This window comes from Pogoniulus pusillus, chromosome 20 (genome assembly GCF_015220805.1).
Source record: "Pogoniulus pusillus isolate bPogPus1 chromosome 20, bPogPus1.pri, whole genome shotgun sequence".
Taxonomy (NCBI): Eukaryota; Metazoa; Chordata; class Aves; order Piciformes; family Lybiidae; genus Pogoniulus; species Pogoniulus pusillus.
In genome coordinates, this window is record NC_087283.1 from 18871871 (window position 1) to 18896257 (window position 24387).

Sequence of the window (24387 nt, forward strand, 5' to 3'; positions counted from 1 at the left end):
TGCATTAAGTAATTTTACTGCAGCCTGTAACTTCCCCTAAAAGCCCCTTACCTATACAAAGCACATGTACAATTTCTATGGTAAGGTTACATAGCCTTTTCCTTAAGTGATTATTTGCACAAATTCCCTGGTTTGGTTTTCACTCTCCGTGTACTGAGAGTATCTCCAGCATCTTATTTCCTCTGAAATTAATGATTTAAATACTACAGAGTAATCTTTTCATGTAACAGCTTACCATTTCTACAGCTGGAGTTTCAGAGCACAGGTTAATGTGGGTGGCATGCGAAAATCACTAAAAGAAAAGGCCGGGATCTGGCTGGCAACAGAACCAAAATGCTGGTTTTGTGTTACTACTTACCATGGAGACAAACTAGCAGCTAGGTAGGAAATAGCCTTTAATCCTTTCAGTTCAAAGCAGAAAAGAATGACAGCGCAACGTTCAAAAGAAATCACATATTCACTCCGCTACTCTAGGCTTGCTTCTTTTTACAGTCAGAGATCAGACATGTCATTACAGCACGCAGAAAAAGAAAGAGTAAAAGCACTTACATTTTGAAAAATTATTAATATAAAGCAACAAGATCCTCTTTCTCAGTGAAAGGTAACCATTAAATGACAAATTAAGATCTCAAAAAAGCCTCAAGTTTTACTTTCTGATTCCCACCAAACTTTAGAGGCCTCTAATAATGAATGTTTAGTTGCTGGTAGCGGGAAAGGTGAAATGATACAGAGCTGCACATCATGCAGGCACACTTTCATTCTGATTTGAATTCAAGTTAAAGGGTCTGATGATTCCTCAGTCTCTTCCAAAGGCATTTTGTTATTCACACAAAATTATCATGCCCATAAAAATGACTACTGCTCCTTCCAGAACAGTGCACAAAGTTAATTCCATCACCTGGTTCTGAAACTCAGTTCTCTGTTCTTTCAGTTTAACTTAGCAAATCTCATTCACTCTGCCTAGTAACTTCAAGCCCAGTCCCTATCACGTCATTTATTACTGCTTAGCAACCTGAGACAACCTCCTTTAGGTAGAGACTAATTAACAGAACAGTCCATGCCTGGGAGACCTGTCCTTTTGCGGGCTGCAGTCTCTATTTTCCGTACCAGGTCCACATCCCACCGATGGGTGACAAAACTAACAACGACTCCAGGCGCCTTGCTGCCAACCCGTCCAACTCGCCCTGCGCGATGCAGGTAGTCTGGCAGGGTGTCTGGGAAGTCATAGTTAACCACCAGTTGCACGCTGCTTGTGTCTAGCCCCCGTGAAGCAAGGTCAGTGCAGACAAGGACAGAGACATCGCCTTTCTGGAAGGAGGCAAAGATGCCAGCTCTAGCATCTGCTGACATCTGTCCCTGCAACCTCAGGTGCTTGATTTTGTGGTCATCCAGAATATAGCCTAGCCAGTTGACAGTACTGGCACTCCTGCAGAAGATGAGAACAGCCCCGCTGCATGCTGAGCGTTCCTTAAGTAGCTGTAGCAGTTCAGGCAGCTTGTCCTGGCCTTTGACGCGGATAAATTTCTGCTTGACATGAGACGGCAGACGGTGCAGGCTCCGGGTTGTGAGGGTGTCAAAACGGCGCACATCGGAGAACTTCTCCAGCGTCTCGGTCAGCCCCGCGGGGAAAGTAGCTCCCACCACTACCATCTGAATCCTCGACTCTCCGGGTCCGGCCGGCCCGGGAGCCCCAGTGGTGAGGGGAGCGTGAGCCAGGATTTGCTCCAGCGGCTCCGTGAAGGTCTCGTCCATCAGGACGTCCGCTTCGTCCAACACCATCCAGAGCAGCCGCCCCAAGGTCAGGAAGCGCCGCCGCAGCGCCTCCCGCAGCGCTCCGGGCGTGCCCAGCAGCACGGCAGGACCGGGCGGCGGGCACCGCAGCTGCCTCCGCAGCCCACCTGCCGCGCCGCCGCCCGTCAACCCGCGCACCTGCAGCCCCGCCGGCCGGCACAGAGCCGCCGTCACCGCTCCCACCTGCAACGCCAACTCCCGCGACGGAAGCACCACCAGCCCGCGGGGCGACGGCGGCCCTGGCACCTCTACCGGCTCCTCGGGGCAAGTCAGCAGCCTGTCCAGCAGCGGCAGCAGGTAGGCCAGTGTCTTGCCGCTGCCGGTCTCGGCGGCGCAGAGGGCGTTGCGGCCGCGGCGCAGCGCAGGGATGGCAAGGCGCTGCACCGCTGTGGGGCGGCTCACAGAGAGGTCTTCCAGGGCGGCCAGCAACACTGGCTGCAACCCCATCTCGGCGAAGGACGGGCCCTGTGCCCCATCAGCCGACGGCGCCTGCAGCGCAGGAGCCACCTCCTGCAAGGGCTCCAGCTCGAAGTAGTCCCCGTATGCCTTCCTGTGCTTCCAGCCCGCCGACACCAGCTGCGGCCGCTCCCAGCGCCCCACCGTCTGCCAGCTGGGCTGGCTCAGCTCCGGCCGCCGGCTCCTCAGTAGCAGCTTCCCGGGCCGCGTTGCCACCACCCTCCCTTCCACGCGCCGACGGCGCTGCGCGCCCCCCTGCAGCCGCAGGCGTAGGGCCCAGGGTATGCGCACCACAACCCCGGAGGACTGCGCGCCCTCTGCCGCCCGGGTGCCCGCCAGGCGCCGCAGCAGTAGAGGGAGAACAGTCACCATCCCACCGCGGCCCAGCACCATAACGGCCTCTCACGTGTTGGGGCTGCGGCGCTTCCCGATGACGCCATGAAGAGACACTTCCCCCGGTTCCCCCGCCCCCAGGAGCGACGGCGGAGGCGCACGAGGAGGGTCAACTGCGGGGCCGGTAGCTGCGGCAGTGGTACGTACCTCAGTCAGCGGTGGTCGGTTCGTCAGGCGGCCGTGGCAGTGATCAGTACCTCTGGAGGCTCCGGTGGCGGCGGCTGTCGGTACTTCAAAAAGCGGTAGTGGCAGCGGCACCTTCATGTTTGTCTGTTGAGCTGACGGGTAAGGGCCGACACCCGTGCCGCGCTCCGCGGTAGCAGTCATGGCCCACAGGGGTTCAGGCATGCAAGGCCCAGCTCCCCTAACTTAGGAGTAGCCGATGTGGCGGGAAGCGCTCCCCCAGGCCCAGCTCCCCTAACCGGAGAAGGAGCCGATGTGGCGGGAAGCGCTTCCTCAGGCCCAGCTCCCCTAACCGGAGAAGGAGCCGATGTGACGGGAAGCGGTCCCCCAGGCGCAGCTCCTCTAATCGGAGAAGGAGCCGATGTGGGGGGAAGCGCTCCCCCAGGCGCAGCTCCCCTAACCGGAGAGGGAGCCGATGTGGCGGGAAGCGCTCCCCCAGGCGCAGCTCCCCTAACCGGAGAGGGAGCCGATGTGGCGGGCGGCGCGCCCCCAGGCGCAGCTCCCCTAACCGGAGAGGGAGCCGATGTGGCGGGCGGCGCTCCCCCAGGTGCAGCTCCCCTAACCGGAGAGGGAGCCGATGTGGCGGGCGGCGCGCCCCCAGGCGCAGCTCCCCTAACCGGAGAGGGAGCCGATGTGGCGGGCGGCGCTCCCCCAGGTGCAGCTCCCCTAACCGGAGAGGGAGCCGATGTGGCGGGCGGCGCGCCCCCAGGCGCAGCTCCCCTAACCGGAGAGGGAGCCGATGTGGCGGGCGGCGCGCCCCGGGTCGCACGGCCGCCTGAGGGAGGCGCGGCGCTGAGGGCTCCGCGCGATTGGCGGGGGGCCGCGCGAGCGGCGGCGCTGCCGGTGGCAGCCTCCTGCCGAGGAGACCTTGTCGCGAGGGCAGGGTCACGCGCCGCTGCCGTCCCGCGGGAGGAGTTCCGGGCGTGTGTGAGCGGGAAATGATTCTCCACGGGTCTGCCCCCGGATCTTCTTTGTCAGGTAGCGCCAGAAATGACAGTGAACTCGCCGCTGTGCTTTAGGGGAAAGAAGATCCTGGCTCCAATGGTGCGAGTGGGGACATTACCGATGCGACTGCTTGCCCTAGACTATGGCGCCGATATTGTATACTGTGAGGTAAGAAGGATGCGCAGATTAGGCAGCCTTACCTGGTAACATTATTATGGCTGCAGAAGAACAGCAACTGTGTACTAGGTTCTCCACTATTGGTCAACACAGAGCTTCATTTTTATCTTTTAACAAATGCAGAGAATTGTTAAAACTCAGCATTATGGTAAAAAAAAGTCTTAAGAGTAGTACTGCTGGTTTCTTCACCTGTGCTAGGCTAGATATTAGGAAATACTTATTCACTGAAAGTGTTTGCAAACATTGGAATGGTCTGCCCAAGGTAGTGGTGGAGTCGCCATGCCTGAGGAATTCAAGCAGTGTGTGGAACTTGTGCTTAGAGTCATGGTTTTAGTGTTGACCCTTTAGTATTTGGTTGAAAGCTGGACTGGATGGTCTTGGAGATCTCTTCCAGCCACATATGTTCTGTGATTCTGTGCGTTTGGCTAATACAAACCTTAACTTGATTCTTGAGATGCTTTGCTCTTCAGCTTTAACTTAACTGTGTTTGGTTCTGCTTTGTTTTGAGTGTGATCAGTAGGTATTTGTGGCCAAAAAAGCCAGTGTCATTCTAGGGTATATTAAAGGGGTGTGGTTAATAGGTCGAGAGGAGTTCTCCTTCCCCTCTGCTCTGCCCTGGTGTGGCCACATCTGAAAGAGTGTGTCTAGTTATGTGCCCCTCCATTTAAAAAGTACAGGAAACTGCTTGAAAGAGTCCAGAGCAGAGCCACAGAAATGATTAAGGGAGTGGAGCATCTACCTTATGAGGAGAGACTGAGGGAGCTGGGGCTCCTCAGCTTGGAGAAGAGGAGTCTAAGGTGTGACCTCATCAGTGTTTGTAAATATGTAAAGGATGAGTGCTGAGAGGATGGAGTCGGGCTCTGCTTGGTGGTGTGCAGTGACAGGACAAAGGGCAATAGATGGAAGTTGAGGCCTAGGAATTTTCATGTAAGCATGAGGATTTTTTTTTTTCCCAGTGATAGTGACAGAATACTGGAATAGGCTTCCTAGGGGAACTGTGGAGTCTCTTTCTTTGGAGATATTTCAAGACCCGCCTGGCTGCATTCCTGTGTGGTCTATTCTAGGTGATCCTTTTGTGGCAGGGGGGTTGGACTAGGTGATCTTTCAAGGCCCCTTCCAACCCCTAGCATTGTGTGATTCTGTGATTTGAACAAGATAGTTGTAGAATGCTGTACACATACCATATTCTTGTGTTCTGTTTGTATTTTGAAATTTCAGTTGAGTGTGTCATATAATTAAACACTTGGTTTAATTTATGTTCTTTTGCTATATTTGGTATCTCTAGATAGTTATTATGTAAAATGGGCAACTGGTAGGGCTGGGTGGCTTCAACCCTTCAACTCACTGAGATTATTCTTTCTTCTCAGGAGCTGATTGACATAAAGATGCTGCAGTGTAAAAGGGTTATGAATGGCAAGTAGAGCATTTATTTTGTAAATATCTGTAAACATTTTTTCTAGTTAAAAAATATTTTGGAAGTAATTTTGTAGTGATTACAAGGAGATATCAGTACTTACGATCTCTAAACTGTGCTTAGGGACCTAAGATAAGGTTTTGAAGCACTGCCTTACACCTGTCTGCTGCTCTGCAGCTTCAGATTTTCAGTTTCCCTTCTTAAAGATTTTCAGTGGGTCAGTTAGTGTCTCTGAAGGAAAACCATAAATGTTTTGGTTTTTTTTACTTAGTCTATTATAAGGCTCTAGTGAGTTTGCTGTTAAAGTCTTTAACAGAAGTCAGGTCACTGGTTGTGCAGGGATAGGCCTTCTAAAGTGAAAGGCTTCATAATTTTAGCTCCTGGCATTGTATCTTTCTCTTTTTAATAAGAAAAATGGGATCAGTGTTGGAATTCCATTGCTGATGTTTCAGCATTATGCTTCTTGGCACCAGGTGAAAGAAGCTAGTAGCTGGGAATAGACAGGGCAGTACAATTCCAGTGTGTTATTTAAAACACTGAAGCTCCTGGTTTCATGTGGGTTTTGAAATAAATAATAAAACTGTAGCTAACAGATAACCTTCTTCAATTCTGGGTCTACATACTGGCTTCAGCCTCTACTGCCTTTCTATGCTCTTTCAATAAAGAATAGACAGTGAAAATGCTTTATTGTTGTTGTTTTTGTTCAGAAACTCTACATGTACATGTGCTAATATAAAATTGAATTTCCTGAGCAAAACTGCTAGCCTTAGTTACAAAGCACTTTATTTTTTTGAGGAAAAACAAAAGGTTTAATTGTTTCCAAGAAAAAAATTCATTTGGGCTACAGCATAGACAATTTTCAACCAGGAGACTTTATACATTTCAGCTTTGTATGATGTAACAGTGTACACACTTTTTAGTCTGTTGCAATAAGGAAGTAAGATATACAGGATGTCACTGTTCATCACTATTTTACTATCTTGGGGTCCATGGGCTGGATTCAGCCTAACATGATTTTCACAAAGAAGTTCTTAAAAAGGACATCTCTGAAACTTCCCAGCTGAGTGGCATGGGAGTTGTTTGTAGTGTCCCTGCTGGGAGCACAAGTCCACTACAAAGCTGCTTTCCTCTCCTGATCCTTCCCAGAAATGGTACTGTTACAGTCCATGTGTCTGATTCATCATTAAACTTGTTCTGGTGCTGTTGCTGGCCCAAGAAACGGGCTCAGGAATGATTAGGGAGTGCTAAGCAACGCTGCAAGGGCATGGAAGAGTGTGTTCTGCTGGATTTATTTCATAGCATTTCATTTATATACAAGCTGCAGAGTGATTAGACTTCTGTACTTACATTGGTATGTAATTTTTGTCTGTTTCTCCTTGTGTATAGAAGTGCTTGAAACAGTGGACTTCGTTGCACCTAATGAAAGAGTTGTTTTCAGAACTTGTGAGAGGGAGAGGCACCATGTTGTTTTTCAGATGGTAAGAAACCAACTGCAAGTACTCTTCTAATACCATCATAGTTAAACAAGGTAGTTCTAGCAACATTATGTCTGTAGCAGCTGTCTGTACTGCAGTGTTAATTTCTTGAAGCTTCAAGTGAAGATTAAGTTTCTCACCACAAGTGTTGCAGAATTTCTTACCTGTTGGAACATGAGCTCAGCATGCAGACAGGAAGGCTCTGGGGAAATGTTAGCAGCCTCCCAGTACCTGAAGAGAGTCTACAACAAAGCTGGGGAGGAACTTTGTGCTAGGATGAAGGGGAATGGCTTTGAGCTGGAAGAGGTTAGTTTTAGGCTGGATATTAGAAAGAATTTCTTTACAGTGAGTGTGGGGAGACACTTGAAGACATTGCCCAGGAAGGTTGTAGGTGCCCTCTTCCTGGAGATGTTGAAAGCTAGGTTGGACAGCTTGGTCTAGTGGAAGGTTCCCATGGCAAGAGGTTGGAACTAGATGATCTTTTAAGATCCCTTTGAACTCAAATAATTCTCTGATGTTATGTGATCAGGATGCTATCTTATAAGCTCTCCCTTGAGCTGTTTTCAAAAGAGATCCTAAAGATGAATTCTGTGCTCTGTGACAGCAGCTTGGTTTCATAATAGGTATCTTTGATATATTTCCAAACATAGATAGAAAAAAAAATTATGCTGATGTTTGATCACACTTTTAAGTCATGCACCATCCAGTAAGTAGTCACACAGGACAGACTGAAAGAAGTGGCATTCTTAAGTGTAGATGAGAGGATTTGTGTGTACATTATAATGCACAAATAGTTGAAAGGCTGCCAGAATAAAAAAGGTAGTAAATTGCTCTTTTGGACCACTCTGGGTACAAAAAGAGATGATGGGAGTTTTAGAGAGGGAGAAGCATGGACTGTAATAGATACTGAAAAAGACTTTTCAGTGGTAACAATATCACTGGAATAAGTTGCATGTAGAATTGTTACTACTATAGCTTCTTACAAACACGATAAATATCTAATGGTGATGAGGAGCATTTGATAATGCAGTAGGTTAAAAAGGTGGACAGGCCTCTTGAACCATTTTTGCATCACCATTCATTATTCAGTGACTGATGCTAGTACATGCTTTAATGCTTTAGCTAAGTGTTGTGTTATGAATGGGTCTTTGTCATTTTTTACTAAGTGTTTGTGTTAAATATAGTTGTACATGTGGACAAGCTAGCACATTTATTTATTATGATCTGGTCATATTTTATAATTATAAATCCTCTTGTTTTACCAACAGGGTTCAGCAGATGCTGAAAGAGCCCTGGCAGTAGCTAAGCTGGTGTAAGTCATCTTCTCTCACCCCCTTCCTACCATGGATTTGTTTAGTTTTTTATGTACAGAGAAATTACTGTAGAAGACTTTTTTTTATGATTGGGAGAGTCATAATAGGTCTTACTAGGATCAAGAAAAGTACTGTAGGACCTGCACAGTAAAATGTAGCATCTCAAAAGGCCAGTGGAATAATAGTGTGACTGCAGCTCCTATTTAAATCCTTGCTCAAACCAGTCGCTGCTTACGTTCTATACAGGGATTGATGGCTTTTTGCTAGTGCCGTGAGTGTGTCCTTGAGCTTTCCTATAGGGAATTTCCCTGGGTATTGCACAGCTGCAAGTAAGATCAGTGCACCTAAAAATGTCTCCTACTCTTTGTTGTTTGAAGCTCCCATTAAAATATTGTGCAGAAATGAAAAGTCTCTTTCAAAGCTTTTCAAAAGGTGTTTTTAAACCTCTGTTTTAAATTGAAAGACGTTTCAATAAGGCTTGATTTAGTGGCAGTGGTGAATACATTTAATCCTATATAAGCATATTTAATGTCAGTATTTGAAGCTTCTATGCAACACTGGGTGAAACCTGTGGACAAACTGATCTTCAGACCACTGTTAAAATAAATACATATATTAATGAGAAGCTAAATTTCAGAATTTCAAATAAGAACTTAACCTTAAATTGTCATTTAAACCTTAAGGATGATGGAGCAAGTTTCTTGAAAAGATGTCTCTTTCTTGATTCTTACTGTGATATGCTGAGAAATATTTGTATTGTTTCTTCTTTCAGAGAGAGTGATGTAGCTGGTATTGATATCAACATGGGATGCCCAAAAGAGTATTCTACCAAGGCAAGTGGATTAGATGTTAGACCACAGAGCTCCATTTTTGTGTCATATGCTCCTGCAGAATAGATACAAGAAATTTTGCACTTGTTCTCAAAGAAGAACTTCAGCTTAGAATACTTTAAACTTTATTCCAGGGAGGAAGCTTGGTTGTTTCATTTAAGCTTTCTGTCCTCTAGTGTTTGCAGTGTTGGCATTTTTAGCATGTGGAGTAAGTCCCCTGCCATGTGAAGATGTAATGTTTCATCCTTTAAAGAAAAAAATATATCCACATAGGCAGCACTTTCACTTCATAATTCTGGGTTACCTTCTTTTCATCTGGATGCTTTTTATTAGCTTTTTACTAAAGCAAAAGCACAAATGCTGTAAATGCTGTCTTGAGACCTGTCTTAATTCCTGGTATCAGCCTAAGCACTTACAGAGCTTATTTATTTGCTTTTTTAAAACCAAGTTGTCTGCAGACCAAGTAAAACTATGATTTTCCTCTCCCCTTTCACAGAGGGGGGAAAAAGAAGAAAAAAGTAGGAAAAAAGAAATTTCTATGGCCATTTATTATATCTGGGACATAAATACCTGGCTGATGGAAATGAGATATCTGGTGCATGGAGGCAATGCTGTTAAAAGGGGAATAGTAAAGGCCAAAGCTGACACAGCCAAACATGCCTGTACCATGCATTATGCTGACTCTTCTCTGCAGAAGTGAATCATCCTCTGTTCTGTTTTTCAGACAAGATGTAATAATGCTTTGTCTAAGTTCATCTGTTTGAGGGTTTGGTTTAGATCACATCACTTTAGAGAAATAATGTATATCATGGAGATTTGACACAGATGAAGCAGAGGGCCCTGATGACTGTATATAGAGTATATCAGAGATCCCTTCACAGGGTTGCTTTTCCTTTGGAGCATGTGAGATGTGTGAAAATGTTGGAGACCTTTCAGATATTTGGTATCTTCACTTTTAAGATAATAGTGCTTCAGTCTCAGTCTGCCAGTTTGTCAGTTTTGAAAGTACCAGGTCATGTTGCAAGAAAGGCATAGAATGGATTGATTTATAGGGGGATTTTCTGTTTCTATGCTTCTTGGTTTTGTAGGTTGGCTTGCACTCTGGAGAATAATTGCCTGTAGTGTGTAGTCAGAAACTACTCACGTTGAGACCTCTCAGACATGGTGTGTAATGTTAAGACAATAAATCTGTTCAGCTGTCACTGAGTAGAAACTGGATGATTACAGTTGCTAAAAATGGCTTTTTGAAATCTTTTCTGCTCCATAATGGGAGTGGGTTTGTGCCCTGAATTCCTGCTCTACAGTTCTTGGAAAATTTTCATTAAAATGTTCATTAGTGTTCCTGCATTTTAGATTCTTCCTTAATATAACAATGTGCTTTTGCTGTGGTCTACTAGTAGGCAAAATAAAAGAGGTGAAAAATGTGTTTGCCTAGTGTGTAAGAGTTTCTGTGTATTTTCCCAGGGAGGTATGGGAGCAGCACTGCTATCTGATCCTGGCAAAATAGAGTCTGTAAGTATCACCTTGTGGATTTTGAACTGCCTTGGAAAGTGTTATGTATTGTGCTTTACTGGAAGCAGGAATGAATGCATGGAACACAAATTTGTGAAAGCTGGAGTGGAATAATCCACTTCAAGTACTGAAATTAACCTTATGGCTAAAGAATCCTTGTTTACTTCCTGTCATTGGCTGAACTATGGAGTTGCTACTTTCTTCCTTTTCAGCTTAAAAACTTTCACTATGTGGTGCTATTTTTGCAGAGGGAGGAGTTCTATGTGCTCATGTGTATAAGTCTCTGTAAAACCCCATTGTGAACTAGTAGTGAAGAGGTTCATACACGTGTCTGTGTGTACATACTTCATACATACAGAACTCTGTCTGGACCTTTATGAAGAAGATACGCATACATACATGCACATCTACATACATATAATCTAGACTGATATGTAACATGTGGGACATTTAGGTATATACCTTTTTATCCCTAAAGACTTGTAAGCTTCCTGAGGTGAAACAGAATCCAGAGATTGCTCTGTGTTTCCAGAGATACTCTTAGCATATAGGTTTTTTTCTTCTTAAAGACCTGATTCTTCACAGTTCAGATGACTTGACTGTGAGCTTTGTCTTACTTTTCCTTAGCTCTTAGTTGCTCATTGTGCCCTACTTCAGAGTTCCTGAGGGAAGTTCTTGTACTGTTCCTGTATTCAGCACTGGTGAGGCTACACTTCACGTATTTTTGCTCAGCTCTGGGCCCCTCACTAGAGTAAGGGCATTAAGGTGATGGAACATATCTAGAGAAAGGCAACAAGGCTCATGAAAGGGCTGAAGTCCTTCAGTGTGGTTTAGTGTCAACCCTTCAGTAATGGATTGAAGGTTTGTTTGGATAATTTTTGAGGACTCTTCTATCCAGATACGTTCTGTGGTTCTGTTTACAACTCGCCTCTCTGAGATTTAAACATGTATAGGCCAGTAGATGACCCTTTTTAAGTGTGATGTGTTGTACTTAAATTCAACCTGTGAGAAGAAAATTCTTTCCATAGCTCAGTTCTTTAATAGTTAAAAAAACAACTGCTTGTTTGTCCATTTATTCTCAGTTTAATGAATAAAATGTGGTTTCTGTTATGCATGGAATTCAGTTTACAATATTTGTTTTCTTTAAAAGATTCAATTATGTTACTTGATATTTTATTACTTTTTTTTCACTTTAAATGCTTTCTTCTAAAAAAATAACTCTTTATAGGGAATATTTGTATTCAGTTTTCATAAATTCACAATTCAAGTAGAAGAGGACTGTAAAAACTCTTCAGCACTTTAGTTTGAAATGATCAGAGTTTACTGATCACCTCATATTAAAAGCAGTATTGAAATTCCAGCAGCAGTTAATTGCTCTGCAGAAATCCAGTTGAAATCAAAATACATGGAAATAAAAATTACTTGGATTACAAATAAAATTGCTATTGAAAATCCAGCAGCAGTTAATTTGCTCTACAGAAATCCAGTTGAAATCAAAATACATGGAAATAAAAATTACTTAGATTACAAATAAAATTGATATTGAAACTCCAGCAGCAGTTAATTGCTCTGCAGAAATCCAGTTGAAATCAAAATACATGGAAATAAAAAATACTTAGATTACAAATAAAGTATCTATATTTATTGTATTAAATAATATATTCAGTTACAGACTGCATGTAGATTCTTTACTGAAAAGCAGTAGCTACTGTTACATTGTTCTAACTTCTTTATATCTTCAAGAGAGAAAGGAGTAGAGCTCTATTAATGTCATTGTCATAATCTTTTTATCTTTATTTTTCATTTTCCAGATCCTGACTACCCTTGTTAAAGGAATTTGCAAACCAGTAACCTGCAAAATCCGCATTTTGCCCTCTGTAAGAACATTAATTGTTAAGCTAAAGTGTTTAGTTGTTGGTTATTTCTGTGATTTAAAATCAATTAGATTATATGGCATTCTAATATATTGGCATTTTAGACTTGGTATTATGAAATAATGCTTGGAATTATGATTTCTCTTTGGGATGCTGTCACAATCTAAAGGGTTGTATAGAGGTTGTGGTCGTGGGTGTGTTGGTTTCCACGAGACACAAGTGCACAGAAGCTTTTATTTTCTACATTTCTGAACTTTTTTACAGATTACCACAAATACTACAAAAATCACCATAGCAAATATATCTGTGATTGATAATACTAAATACAGACATGTCTGTCTCAAATATTTTAAACTAGCAATAGTAACAATCACATGTAACAGCAGTGATTAATATGGCAGCAACCAGTTAGAGCAACAATCAATAACAGCAACAAGTAAGTATATACTGCTACATCTTACCACAAACTTACACTAGTGAAGCAAATAAAAAATAAAACAGCATATATATGCATGTTTGTGGTAAAGATACCAATATCAAGTGCATTAAATCTCAAAAGGGGGCCAAACCATACTCAAATTGAAAAACAACTTCTGCAGCGTTTTTCAAAACTTCAATAAATGGGAGTATTGCAATTGCTTATGCAAAGAGGTTCATAACCTTCCTTCTCAGAAGCAACATTTTCCTTGCAGTTAGCATGACTCTTTATTCTGGGTAGCTTCTTAGGTACAGTCATGTAGAGGAAACTCTAAGAATGTGACATTGCTCAAGCTGGCGCATTTTACTTCTTCAGTATTTGCCTAGAGTTTACCCATGAAGAATGCAATGAATATATATAGGTTGGCTTTTCTTTTTTTTACAGCTGATGTGGTTTCCTCATGGATTTACATTTTTTTCCAGTTGAATTCCCTATATATTTTTAAATGACCAAGAGGTGATGTGGCATCTCTTTTAATGACTACTTACTTTGCAGTTGTATATTTAATTACCTGCCTAAATACCATGATTGTGTGTGACTTGAATATTTCTGCAGATGGATGCACTGGAACAGAACTATTGTTCAAAAGACATTTAAAAATATTTAATATAAATAATATAAAATTATTAAATGGACAAATAAAGCCTGTGTCAAAAGAATCAATAACTCTGAGAAAATTTTGGTTCTGAAGCATTAAAGAACTGCCAGCTCCCCTTTTTGTTTTCTACAACTATCCTAGAGCTTCTTCCTTTTTGGTTCAAGCTGCTTTTGCATAGCATGTCATCCATCAGAGCAGCAAGTGAGCTTCTGTCTCTTATGTCCATGCCAGTTGGTGAATGTTACAGTTTTTTAAAAATGAGTGTACTGGGTTTGTGATGAACTACAGATCATTCTCCAACTTCTGAAAAGGAAGTTTGCCTTATCTTTTTTCTTTTTCTCCAAAGCTGCATAGGACAGGCTAATCCAGCAGTGTGCCAAATTCCTTTTGCCTTGTGACAGCATCTTACCTCTTTGAAGATGCACTGGGAGCTTCCCTTTTCTCCTCTGTACCTTTTGATGCACTGGTTGTGTATGAATATTATAGAATTCTTTCAATACCAGTTAACCTTTTAAAGACATATCCAGTAGTATATTTGTAGATGTGTGGTTGCATGTTGCAATGATTTCAGAAGGTATCCTCATATTAAGGTGGATTTTAAATACAGTTTGCAGAGTAGTTCTTAGAGAGTCCTTGTTAACAGATGTTCTGTATCATTTTCAGGTGACAATCTAAAAACCTGTTGGAAAATATTCTTCTACTAGAGTATTATGATACCTGATTTGAAAAAGTTTGAGTCCTGTGGTTTCTGACACTCAAAATTACTTCTTTTTTTTTTTTGTCATAATATGTAGTTTCTATGTTGAAATATATATTAAATGGTTATGCATTTTAGGAGTTACTGGTGAAGTACAGGGATTGCATCCCTCTTGATTAGAAAATACTTCCAACATTTGTTTCTACATTGACAACTACTTTTTATTTGAACTAAAGTCATGTAATTCCTTATCTCTCAGGTTGAGGATACTGTGAATCTGGTGAAGAGAATAGAGAAGACTGGCATTGCTGCCATTGCAGTGCATGGAAGGTAAATCCATTTTAGAATGTTACAGTTTGCTGATGCACAATATTTAAGGTGTGATAAGAGTATACTCTACATGAAATATGTGGTTCTGATTTCAGCTGTTAAGTAAATCAGTGTTGTAGAAAATTGGGCCAGGAATAGTGTAACTGGGGGGGTAGATGAGGGGAGAGCAGTGGATGTTGCCTACCTTGACTTTGCAAGGCCTTTGACACTGTTCCACAGTACCCTCATAGAGAAACTTAGGAAGTGTGGGTTAGATGAGTGGACAGTGAGGAGGACAGTTAGTGAGAGCTAACTGAAAGACAGAACACAGAGGACTGCGATCAGCAGTGCAGGGTCTAGTTGGAGGCCTGCAGCTAGCGGTTTTCCCCAGAGGTCAGAAGTGAGTCCAGTCTTACTCAACATATTGAACAATCATCTGGATGAAGAAAAAGACTATATTCTCAGCAAGTTTGCTGATGATCCAAAATTGGGAGGTATGCCTGACTCCTCCAGTGGAGGTCCTGGGCTCTTCTCCATGGTGACCAGTGATAGGACAAGGGGAAACAAGTACAAACTACAACACAAGAGGTTTCACTTGAACTTATGGAAAAAATCCTTTATTCTGAAGTGTGCTGGACCAGGCTGCCCAGAGATGTTGCAGAGTCTCCTTCTCTGGAGATGTTTGAAACCTCCCTGGATGTGTTTCTGTGTAACCTGAACTAGGCAAACCTGAGTTAGCAGGAAAGTTGGACTAGATGATCACCAGGGGCTCTTTCCACCTACCACCGTTCTATAATTCTGTAACTGGGGAACTGATCCTCTTCCTGCTATTTTTCCTCTTTTTCTTGCCTCAAATAAATCTAACTATTTATTTGAGAATAAATAGTTGTAGACTACAAAATAAAACTAAACATTATCTTGAGTACCCTGTATCTAAAGAATGCTGCTTATACGGATATGGAATGACAGTAACAATGTTTTAAAATGTATTCAATATGAAAGGATTCTCTTGTGGTTACAAAATGAAAAAGGAAAATGACATCAAATATATAAAACAAGTGGAGATAAGTATGTCCCAGTGATCCTTGAGTCGTGTCTGCTGTGATTCAGATAGCTACAAATTCTGTAAGAAATCTTTGGTCTGGTCTTTTTTTTTGTTTGTTGGAAAGAAAGAAGGAGGAGAGGCCTCAGCACCCTGTCCACTGTGATGTGATCAAAGCCATATCTGAAGCAGTCTCCATTCCAGTAATAGCCAAGTAAGTTGGACTAATTAGGTGGTTATTGACAGATGCCTGTACCTCACTTAAGCTTTGCACGTGCCTGAGAAAGGCCTTTCATGTAAGGCAAATAGAACATTACCTCTTAACAAAGATCAAATCTCAATGGAGGTAGCAGTGACAGAAAACAGCCTGGTGGAGTATGTCCATACTTTGTTATTTAGTTTTTAAAATTCTCTGTGTTTTTCAGATGCACTGATTTTGTGTGTTGCAGTCTATCCCATGCAAGTTGGCTTTGATTGCATCCAGCACTTGAATTCTTTATGCTTTTAAGCCCTGTGCAGTGTCTGGTTACAAGCCTACCACTGTTTGTCTTGGTCACTTTAGAGATGATCTGTGTCACTGCTCCAAAGCATTGTCATATTCTATGGCCTCACGTTTTTCCTAATCTCTAGTAAGGACATGATCCCACTGAATCTGATTGTATTGACAGATCCTCCAGTAACTCTGTGATAGTAAAATAAGAAGCTAACTCTTAGAATTCAGTTTAGCTACAAACAGGCCAGCTTTAAGAGCAGTTTTGGAAGCAGAGGCAGCCTATCCTGAATTGGATCTGATCTGCCTAAGCAATATCTTTAGATGCGTCAGCTTGTTAAGTGGCAGTAGAATGGCCTTAGCCAGAGAAGGAAGGACATTAAATGCAGTTATTTCTTTGCTGATCTCGAAGTACTACCTGTATTTTCTGTGTGTTAGTACCAAAGTAGGATGGTGCTGTCTATACTTAACTTGTTTTCAGCATCATTTGTGCCAACACAACTAGTATGTATTTTGAAGAGATCTCAGATCTCGTAAGGTCCCTTCCAACTCCTCCTGTGCTGTGAGACTGAAGGTTACAGACTGGCAATTACAAAGTACCATTTTTCAAACAACATAGAAGGGATTCTCTGAAGAAGTGACTTAACAACTGTGTGAAAACATACAGTTTGTGTAAAACTCAAACTACATTCTTTCTTCATAAAAACAATCTTCCCTTTTTAAAAGAAGTATGGAATTAATGAAAAATGTTGTATTTAATTAGTGTTCTAATGAGCTGTTGCTGATAAAGTTCTTAGATCCATTTATCCATTTATTTTCTTAATTGTGAGATGGTATCCTAGACTGCCATGATGATTCATGCAGTATCACATTTAAAGTGCAAGGCTGGGTTAAATTAATAGAAAATGCATGTGTGGTGATTGTAACAGTGATATTAATTTTTAGTGGAGGATCTCATGACTTCATCAAAGAATATACAGATATTGAGACCTTCCAGAAAGCAACAGCTGCCTCATCAGTAATGATAGCTCGTGCTGCCATGTGGAACCCATCTATCTTCAGAAAAGAGGGCTTCTTACCCTTGAAGGAGGTCATGCAAGATTACATCAAATATGTATGTTTTTAAGAAGATCTTACTTATAGTTGGTTAATCCAAGCCTTACTAGTGTCTTAACTCCTCTTAATTCCAAAGGTTTAGGCTCCAGGGATATTTTAACTTCCTGCACGTTCCATTAGTCTTGCAAATCAACCACTGCTTTTTCTGGTTTGTTTTACTCAGAAAAAAAATGTCCAGAAATCTATATTCTGATTATTTTTAGCCCTAGTTTCTTGGAAACATTTATGAGTCTTACCAGCCTATCTAAAAATGTCTAGGAATTTGAAGCTAATAGTATGTTGGGCAACTCTTGATGTTACAAATAATGTTGAAACAGGAAAATGAAGGAATATTAAGCACTCAGTTGCTGCTAGATTCAGTTTTAGAAATGAATTGCTTTTCACAAATATTGTCAAGGATTTTTAACAGAAGGGAAGCAAAGGGAATGATTTGCCAATAAAGTAATACTGTGTTGTAGCACTATAGCTTAATTAGATGAGTCATCTATTATATAAAGTGTTCCCTGTTATTCAAAGTACATCATTTTAATGACACAATAGGAAATTAATCAGAAGTTTGTGGGTTTGATTATATCACTTCAAAATTCTTTGGGTTTTGAAAATTTGAACTGTTGTTAATGAGTTGCTAACTGAAATATCACTGCATTGCTGGTTAGTTGTATTAACTGGTTAACTCTTTGTAAATATATGAGTAAGTGGAATTCTGTCCATATAAGCATGCCAAAATAATCAAGTTATACTCATATTCATGAGTAGGCCTGAATATGTTATTGAGGAAATGGTGCATTGTGGTTTGCCTTTCAGAAATCACTTTGAAATTTATCAAGAAACATGAGTATTATATAGGATAACATTTGTTTACTGTGTTTTTATACATTTTGCCTCTCTCCTTTAGGCAGTGAGATATGATAATCACTATACCAACACAAAATATTGTTTGTGTCAGATGTTAAGAGAGCAGTTGGAAACTCCTCAGGGTAAGAAGCTGCATGCTGCACAGTCCACACAGGAGATCTGGTAAGCATTTGCTTCAGAAGTAGAAGCTGTACTTGCAAACCACTTTTCTGTCTGTGGCACTGCTTGGCATTTCATTTCAGAAGTCACATAAAACCCCAAAATAAACAAAAGGAAACAAAAGATCCAGTTAGTCAGATGTGAAATAATACCTTAAACTTTTCCAGACATCCTCCGTGCTCAGGTGATAAAGCTTTAACCCTAAAGGTGTCTAGGTATTAAACATACATTCTGATTTGAGTAGTGCTTCCCTGAGTGGCAGGCATTTGTCTAATATTTGGATAATGGAAGAGTTTTTAGCATTCTCTGATGTTAGTCTGAAAGTGAATAGTGTGGAGCTTGTCTTCTAGAGAGATTTGTTGATTGAAACTATCCCTTTTGCATCTGGGATTTTCAATATGACTGGAATATTTTTTACTAGATGTTTGTTTTAAATGAACACTTAGAGGTAAACAATCACCTACAGATAAACTCAGAACAGTGTATGAAGGTAACCTATGTGAGATATTGGGATGTTATAGTGTTTATTGCTTATAAGTATTTTTAAGTACTAAAATTAGAAGAATTGCATTTCCTACTTTTCACTCAGTGCTTTTCACTCATATTCTTGTGGAGCTGATGCACCAGGAGTCGTTTACTTTGCTGATTCATCCACCTGCAGGTTACTAATTGAACCAACAACTTGAGTGTTGCAGGACCTGTATTTCTGATTGATTCTGCCTGGACTTCCAAGCTGCAAATTGAATATGTAGTGCTGGAAATAAAAACATTCTTTTTCTACTTGTAGCTCAACAGTGTCTGATGTGGTTTGAAGGAGAAACAATGTGTTGCTGTGCAGAATATAGCCACACTTTCATGTGATTCCTTTGTGCTTGCATACTCTGTTTAAACACAATTGATTTCCATACTTAGTCTTCTCTAAGAATTTATAATCTGATCTCTAACACAAAGTACTTCTTTTGGAACAGTGAAGCCTTTGAAATGGCTGACTTCTATGAAGAAACAACAGCTATTTTTGAAGCAAAGAAAACATCTTCACAGACTGAGACACAAGATAAAGATGACCAAATGGAAGATCCAGATGTAATAAAAATGGCTGTTAGATTTGATAAGTAAGCATATAAATTATGGTTTTTTGTTGTCTTGCATCTGTAAATGAAAATGTGAATTTGACAGTGCCCTGCAGCTTTTTGAAAACGACACTTTGCATAACAGCACTTACTGAGTACTTTTTTATGAAGCAGATCTGTGTATATAATTACTTAAACACAAACATTGCCATTCTTTCTGTGCCATTTGGATGTTGTAAGATGTTCTTTTGTTCTGTGCTTTCTGGGACTGCTTAATCCTCTCAGTTAAGTTATTAAAAGTGCTGAGTGATCTTAAAGTTCAAACATCTGTACAAAGAAGAATACGAGGCTACAGCAACACAGAGTTTAAGTATTTTTAGTTCTGTTTAACTAAACCAATACTTTGTAAGAAGTCCTGCACAAATTTCATATTACCCTTTTCTGAGTAGATACCATAGTCATCTGTAGTCTTCTAAACATGTTCCACTATTAAGATATTCCTTGAAAAACTAATTTGTGGTTAGGTGCAGTATTATTTTCTGATTATAATCTGTGAAACCTATAGAATTCTGCTACTTTCCATGTTATACCCATGTTTGCTATTTTTGCTCTATTTGCTACTAAGTCAGCTCCACAAGTGTAATGTAAAATGCTCCACAAATCCACTCATAATGCTTTAATATTTATGGAGTTTACCTGGCCCTCAGAGGAATGAATACAGTGGGTTTGCATTTCTTTTTTTCTGTCAAATGCAAGAGGCTGCAATTCTGTCAGTAAATAAATCAATGCCTACTTTCCCCTCCTTTTTTTATTTGGTAACTCTACTGTCTCATAACAGAAGCAGCTTTTTTTTCTTGCTTCTAGTGTTTAATCTTGTACTGTTGCTTATAATGAGCAGTGCCAAACTATATCTCTACTCTGTATCATATATTTAGTTAGACTCCTTTCTGGTACATATCTTTTCTATAGTTGTATTACTACAGGATGTGAATGTTTGGGAAGAATTAATAGAATATTGAGATTTAATTTTGGATGTCAGGCACATGAGTCAAATTATCTAATAAGGAAGCAGCATTTTTCTTAGAGCTGTAAAATTAAACCACAAAGAATAACTGGTAGTAATATAATAAACAGTTTTAAAATAGAACTCTGCACACAGTTGTTGACCAGAAGTTTTTCTGTCTAGGCGAGAATATCCACCACAGATTACTCCAAAAATGTATCTTCTGGAATGGTGTAGGAAAGAAAAGCATCCTCAGCCTGTTTATGAAACTGTGAGTTAAAGGAGAAACCTCTTTCAAACCTCTTCCTCTGCCTTTTCTATGAAGTTAAGTCATTTAGGACTCAGAATAGTGGGAAATTCTGCTTCCAAGGCTCTTGAGTAAGCAGTTTCAAAAATGGCAATACACATATGTATGAAATTAGTACCTTATTTTATTAGAAATGAAAATATAAAGTCAGACCTTCAGTCTGGATTTGTGTCAAAGAAGCTGCTATCACTACAGGTCATTACCTGTCCATGACTACCTGCTGTCGATACAGGTCCATGACTTTGAAGTAAAGAACTTGGATTCAGAATGTTTTCTCTGTTGTTCCACACTGTTATTCTTAGGAGCCCTACTGGAGAAGAACTTTGCTTGGTTGGATGGTGATGTTATTTGATTGTGGTTTTTTGCTAATGCAAAAGTACTTGTAGTTTGGACAATTTCTTCTTATTTTTTAAGCTTAAATATGCACAGTTATATTCATGGTGTGAATTACAGTAGTTTTAAATATGTCACACTTATCAAGGAACCTTGCCCATGTTGTTTGTTCTGTAAATGACATAACTGGGTTTTGACACCCTGTCCTTTTTAATTCTTTTTTTTTTTCTTCCCCAGGTTCAAAGACCACTGGATAGATTATTCTGTTCAGTAGTGACAGTAGCTGAGCAAAAATACAGGTCAACGTTGTGGTAAGCTGTCCTTAGTGTTTTCTTCAGCTGTGTTCTAATTGTTTCTGAAATGTTGCTTAAAACTTGCAGTTAAAGGGTACTCTAATTTATTTCAGTTGACCTTGATAAAAGTCAGCTAAAAGGGAGGGAGAAGGATTAAAAATTTCTGAGAATTGAATGTGACAAGTGGAAGTAAGCTGTAGCATAATCAAGAAAACCATTACAGGTTTTAATTCACTTAGTACACTAGTCCACAAATTGTATTGGAAGGAAAGTGAATAGGTGATCAGACTCAATTGTGTGTGTGAAGAGTTCAGAAACTAACCAAGAGAGGCAGAGTGGAACCTCAGAACAGGTAATGTCTTCTGCCACTGCACCAGGTCCATTCTCAGTAACGAGTCAGGATTAAGTGTCTATGTACAACGAAGCAGAGGATTATTTGGTGGCTTCTCAGAAATCACATCTAATCAACAGTTACATCCAGAGCTGCTCTTAAGTTTTGTGGCATGTTTTTGTATGATGATCTATTAATACTGGAGTTGACTTTGGATATTTGCATCTAAGTTGATTACATCAAAGCTAGAGCTCAGCATTGAACATTTTAAAGAGGAGAAATGCACGCAAGTTCTGGTGTTTGCAGCATTCCTATTCAGAGACTTCAGCAAGTTAAGCTCAGCTAGTATGGAACTGAGAAGAAAGTGTTTTCAGATAGAAAATTTTGCAAACAAGTAAGCTCCAATCCCTCTCAGAAGTCACAGAATTTATTACACTTTTAAAATGCATTATTGTGGAAAAGTTCCTGCTTTTTTCAGTGTCAATAACCTTGTAAGCCTGCTAGAGATTATATATGGGCCTGATTATCTTTCCAAAGAAGTGATCCTTCGAAACTCCATTAGTTTATTTGTTAAAGTGAATTTCCAGAGAATTGCAGCCACTTGAGTCAACGCATTGACTTCATACCTTAGAAATGAAGAATGTCTGAGATGTAAGACCTGACAGAAAGAGATTTTCTAGGTATATTCCATCAGGAGTGATGCATCAACATCTAGCAAGACTGAAATAATGTCCAGAACTCAATTACTTTATTGTTCTGCTGTGAGAAGACTACAGATGCTCTTTATTTCATGATGTTTCATCAGAGGCAGGAAATTGTTGTCTCTTGGCAGCATACAGATTTCACTTTCTACTTTTACCTGTGCTCTGTTTGCTCTTCAGGGACAAGTCAAAGAAACTAGCAGAACAGTCTGCAGCTATTGTCTGTCTGAGAACGTTGGGTGTCCCTGAGGGAAGGTTGTGTGAGGGAGAAAATCAACTGATTAACAAACGCAGGAGGGAAGACCAGGAGCGATTGAGTAACAGAGACAGTGGAGAAGATCCTGCTGAGCCTTCCCAGAAAAAAGCTAATTTTATTGAAGAAAATTCTGACATGAAATTGTCTCGGATGCCACGATAGCATAGAAATTGGAGTTTTCACACCTATGCAGCTACAAATTGGCTTATATTTGTATATGACATTTCATTTGGATTCTCTTGGAGACAGATAAATTCCCCAGCTGTAAAAAAATGCCAACAAGATGTTTACTGTTCACCACTGTTCCCTATGGTGCCTTTCAGACAGGATAAATTAGGTGCCTGACTTCAAAGAATATTGAGAAGATTATCCCAAATAATATTTTTTTTAATATCAGATATTTTCAAAGCAATTTTGTCATTGGTTTTATTACTTGTTTTTTATTTTTAAGAAGTGTGCCATGTGCTGGTAGGAGATGTTTGAGTACATCATCCATAAACAGAAGAATTTGTTATGGAACTGTATAGTTCATCAGAAGAATGCTAGTAGCCAAGTAGACCTGGTTTTGTCAAAAGAGTTTTATGCACGTCTTGCAGACTTCATTTACATCCATCGCATAGCAAGAAAAAGTTTTTGCAGAGAGGACTTGGAAATTGTAGCACTAAGCATGAAAGTAACATTGTTTCAAAATTTGTACTAAATTTTACCCTCCAAAATACCACAGTGCAACCAACCGTCCTTTCCAGCTCTTAGTTGTTATGTTTGTGCCTTTTCAGAACGAAACTGGAGTTAAGTCTGGTAGCCATGAATTTGTTGAATGAAGGCACTTTTGAGATTTTTGTACTTTTGGAATTGAAGTCCTAGTAAGTGTCTACATGTGCATTACTTGCAGTAATGGGCATCCAGATATGGCCTTCTGTGTTTGTTCTTGAAATGCTGACTCAGTTTGCCTCAGTATTTAGCTGTTGGTGATAATGATGGTCTTAAATCCAAGGCACACCATGTTCTCTCTTCTTCATTTGCCACCATCATAACTTCATATTAAATGTAAACTACAAGTAGATGTAGTAAGCCAAGAGAGGATACAGATGCAGTCTGATTTCGTGGTAATCCATCTGGTTTGAGTTAGTAAAATCCCCCAAAGAATATCCTAGTAGATTAAGGCAAGTTATTAATGATTTATTTAAGTGATGATTTAGTTTCCCTCAACAGGCTCAGAGAGCATCAGATTTTCAGTTCTGGTCTGAAAACCAAATGACAGGGATATCATGCCATGATCTTTTAAGTATAAAGAACATACAGAATATTACTCATTTTAATGTAATTAATAAGCAGTCTTCCTATTCAAAAGTTTGCATCTTTTTCCTCAGATGTGTTGGTCTTGAACTATTCTGTTACAACAGAAAAACAGTATCTCACCAGATAACATTCAGACTTGTAAATTTAAATACAGGTATATTTATATTTAAAATACCTTCTGTTTAGATCAGAGTAATGTGTAGTAAATCTCTGCTCTCTGAGGAGGTAGTTTTTCTTGTTCATTTTGTATGTTGCAGTAAATGCAGTTAAATAGATCTGATATAATTTCAGTGCTCGAATTATACTCTGGAGCTGCGAAAGAATTTGCAATATTAGTCAGAAATTTCTGAAGTAGGCATTTTCCTATTGTGAGTGCTATCTGGATATCTTTTCTTTCTCAGAATTATTAGAGCCATGCTAGAACCCTAGAGAAAAAGCCGTTCTGAGGTCCTGCTAGCAGTGTGGCTTGCAAGATATGATATCATAGAAGCAGAGAATGTTAGAGATCAGGGGTTGAGACTCCACCCACAACTCTTTTTGCCAACCTGTTCTGGTGTTTTATCACCCATATGGGTGATTAAAAAAAATAAAGCAAGCAACTTTCTGTTCTTGTGTCTACATGAAATATCCTATATTTCAGTTTGTGCTTATTGTTTCTTGTCCCACAACTTAGAAGAACTTGGCTTC

General features: G+C 40.5%; 3 protein-coding genes across 3 annotated transcripts in view; 1 reads left to right on the forward strand and 2 right to left on the reverse strand.

The window, feature by feature from the left end:
* The window catches only part of LOC135184546 (dipeptidase 2-like), a 41403-nt gene extending 38333 nt beyond the window's left edge, over positions 1 to 3070 (reverse strand). Inside the window, exon 1 of the mRNA XM_064160414.1 lies at positions 2788 to 3070. The gene's annotated coding sequence lies outside the window, so the exon portion shown is untranslated. The remainder of the gene's footprint in view (positions 1 to 2787) is intronic.
* On the reverse strand, positions 379 to 2749 carry DDX28 (DEAD-box helicase 28). Its single transcript, XM_064160411.1, has one exon. The coding sequence runs from the start codon at positions 2638 to 2640 to the stop codon at positions 1039 to 1041; it is 1602 nt and encodes a 533-aa protein (XP_064016481.1). The 5' UTR covers positions 2641 to 2749; the 3' UTR covers positions 379 to 1038.
* A 717-nt stretch (positions 3071 to 3787) lies between the features above and the next one.
* On the forward strand, positions 3788 to 24325 carry DUS2 (dihydrouridine synthase 2). Its single transcript, XM_064160418.1, has 15 exons — positions 3788 to 3936; positions 5313 to 5358; positions 6746 to 6837; positions 8103 to 8146; positions 8920 to 8980; positions 10442 to 10489; positions 12301 to 12366; positions 14396 to 14466; positions 15615 to 15701; positions 16923 to 17091; positions 17989 to 18110; positions 19076 to 19219; positions 20364 to 20451; positions 21058 to 21131; positions 22326 to 24325. The coding sequence occupies exons 1-15, from the start codon at positions 3814 to 3816 to the stop codon at positions 22561 to 22563; spliced, it is 1473 nt and encodes a 490-aa protein (XP_064016488.1). The 5' UTR covers positions 3788 to 3813; the 3' UTR covers positions 22564 to 24325.
* The last annotated feature ends 62 nt before the right edge of the window (positions 24326 to 24387 follow it).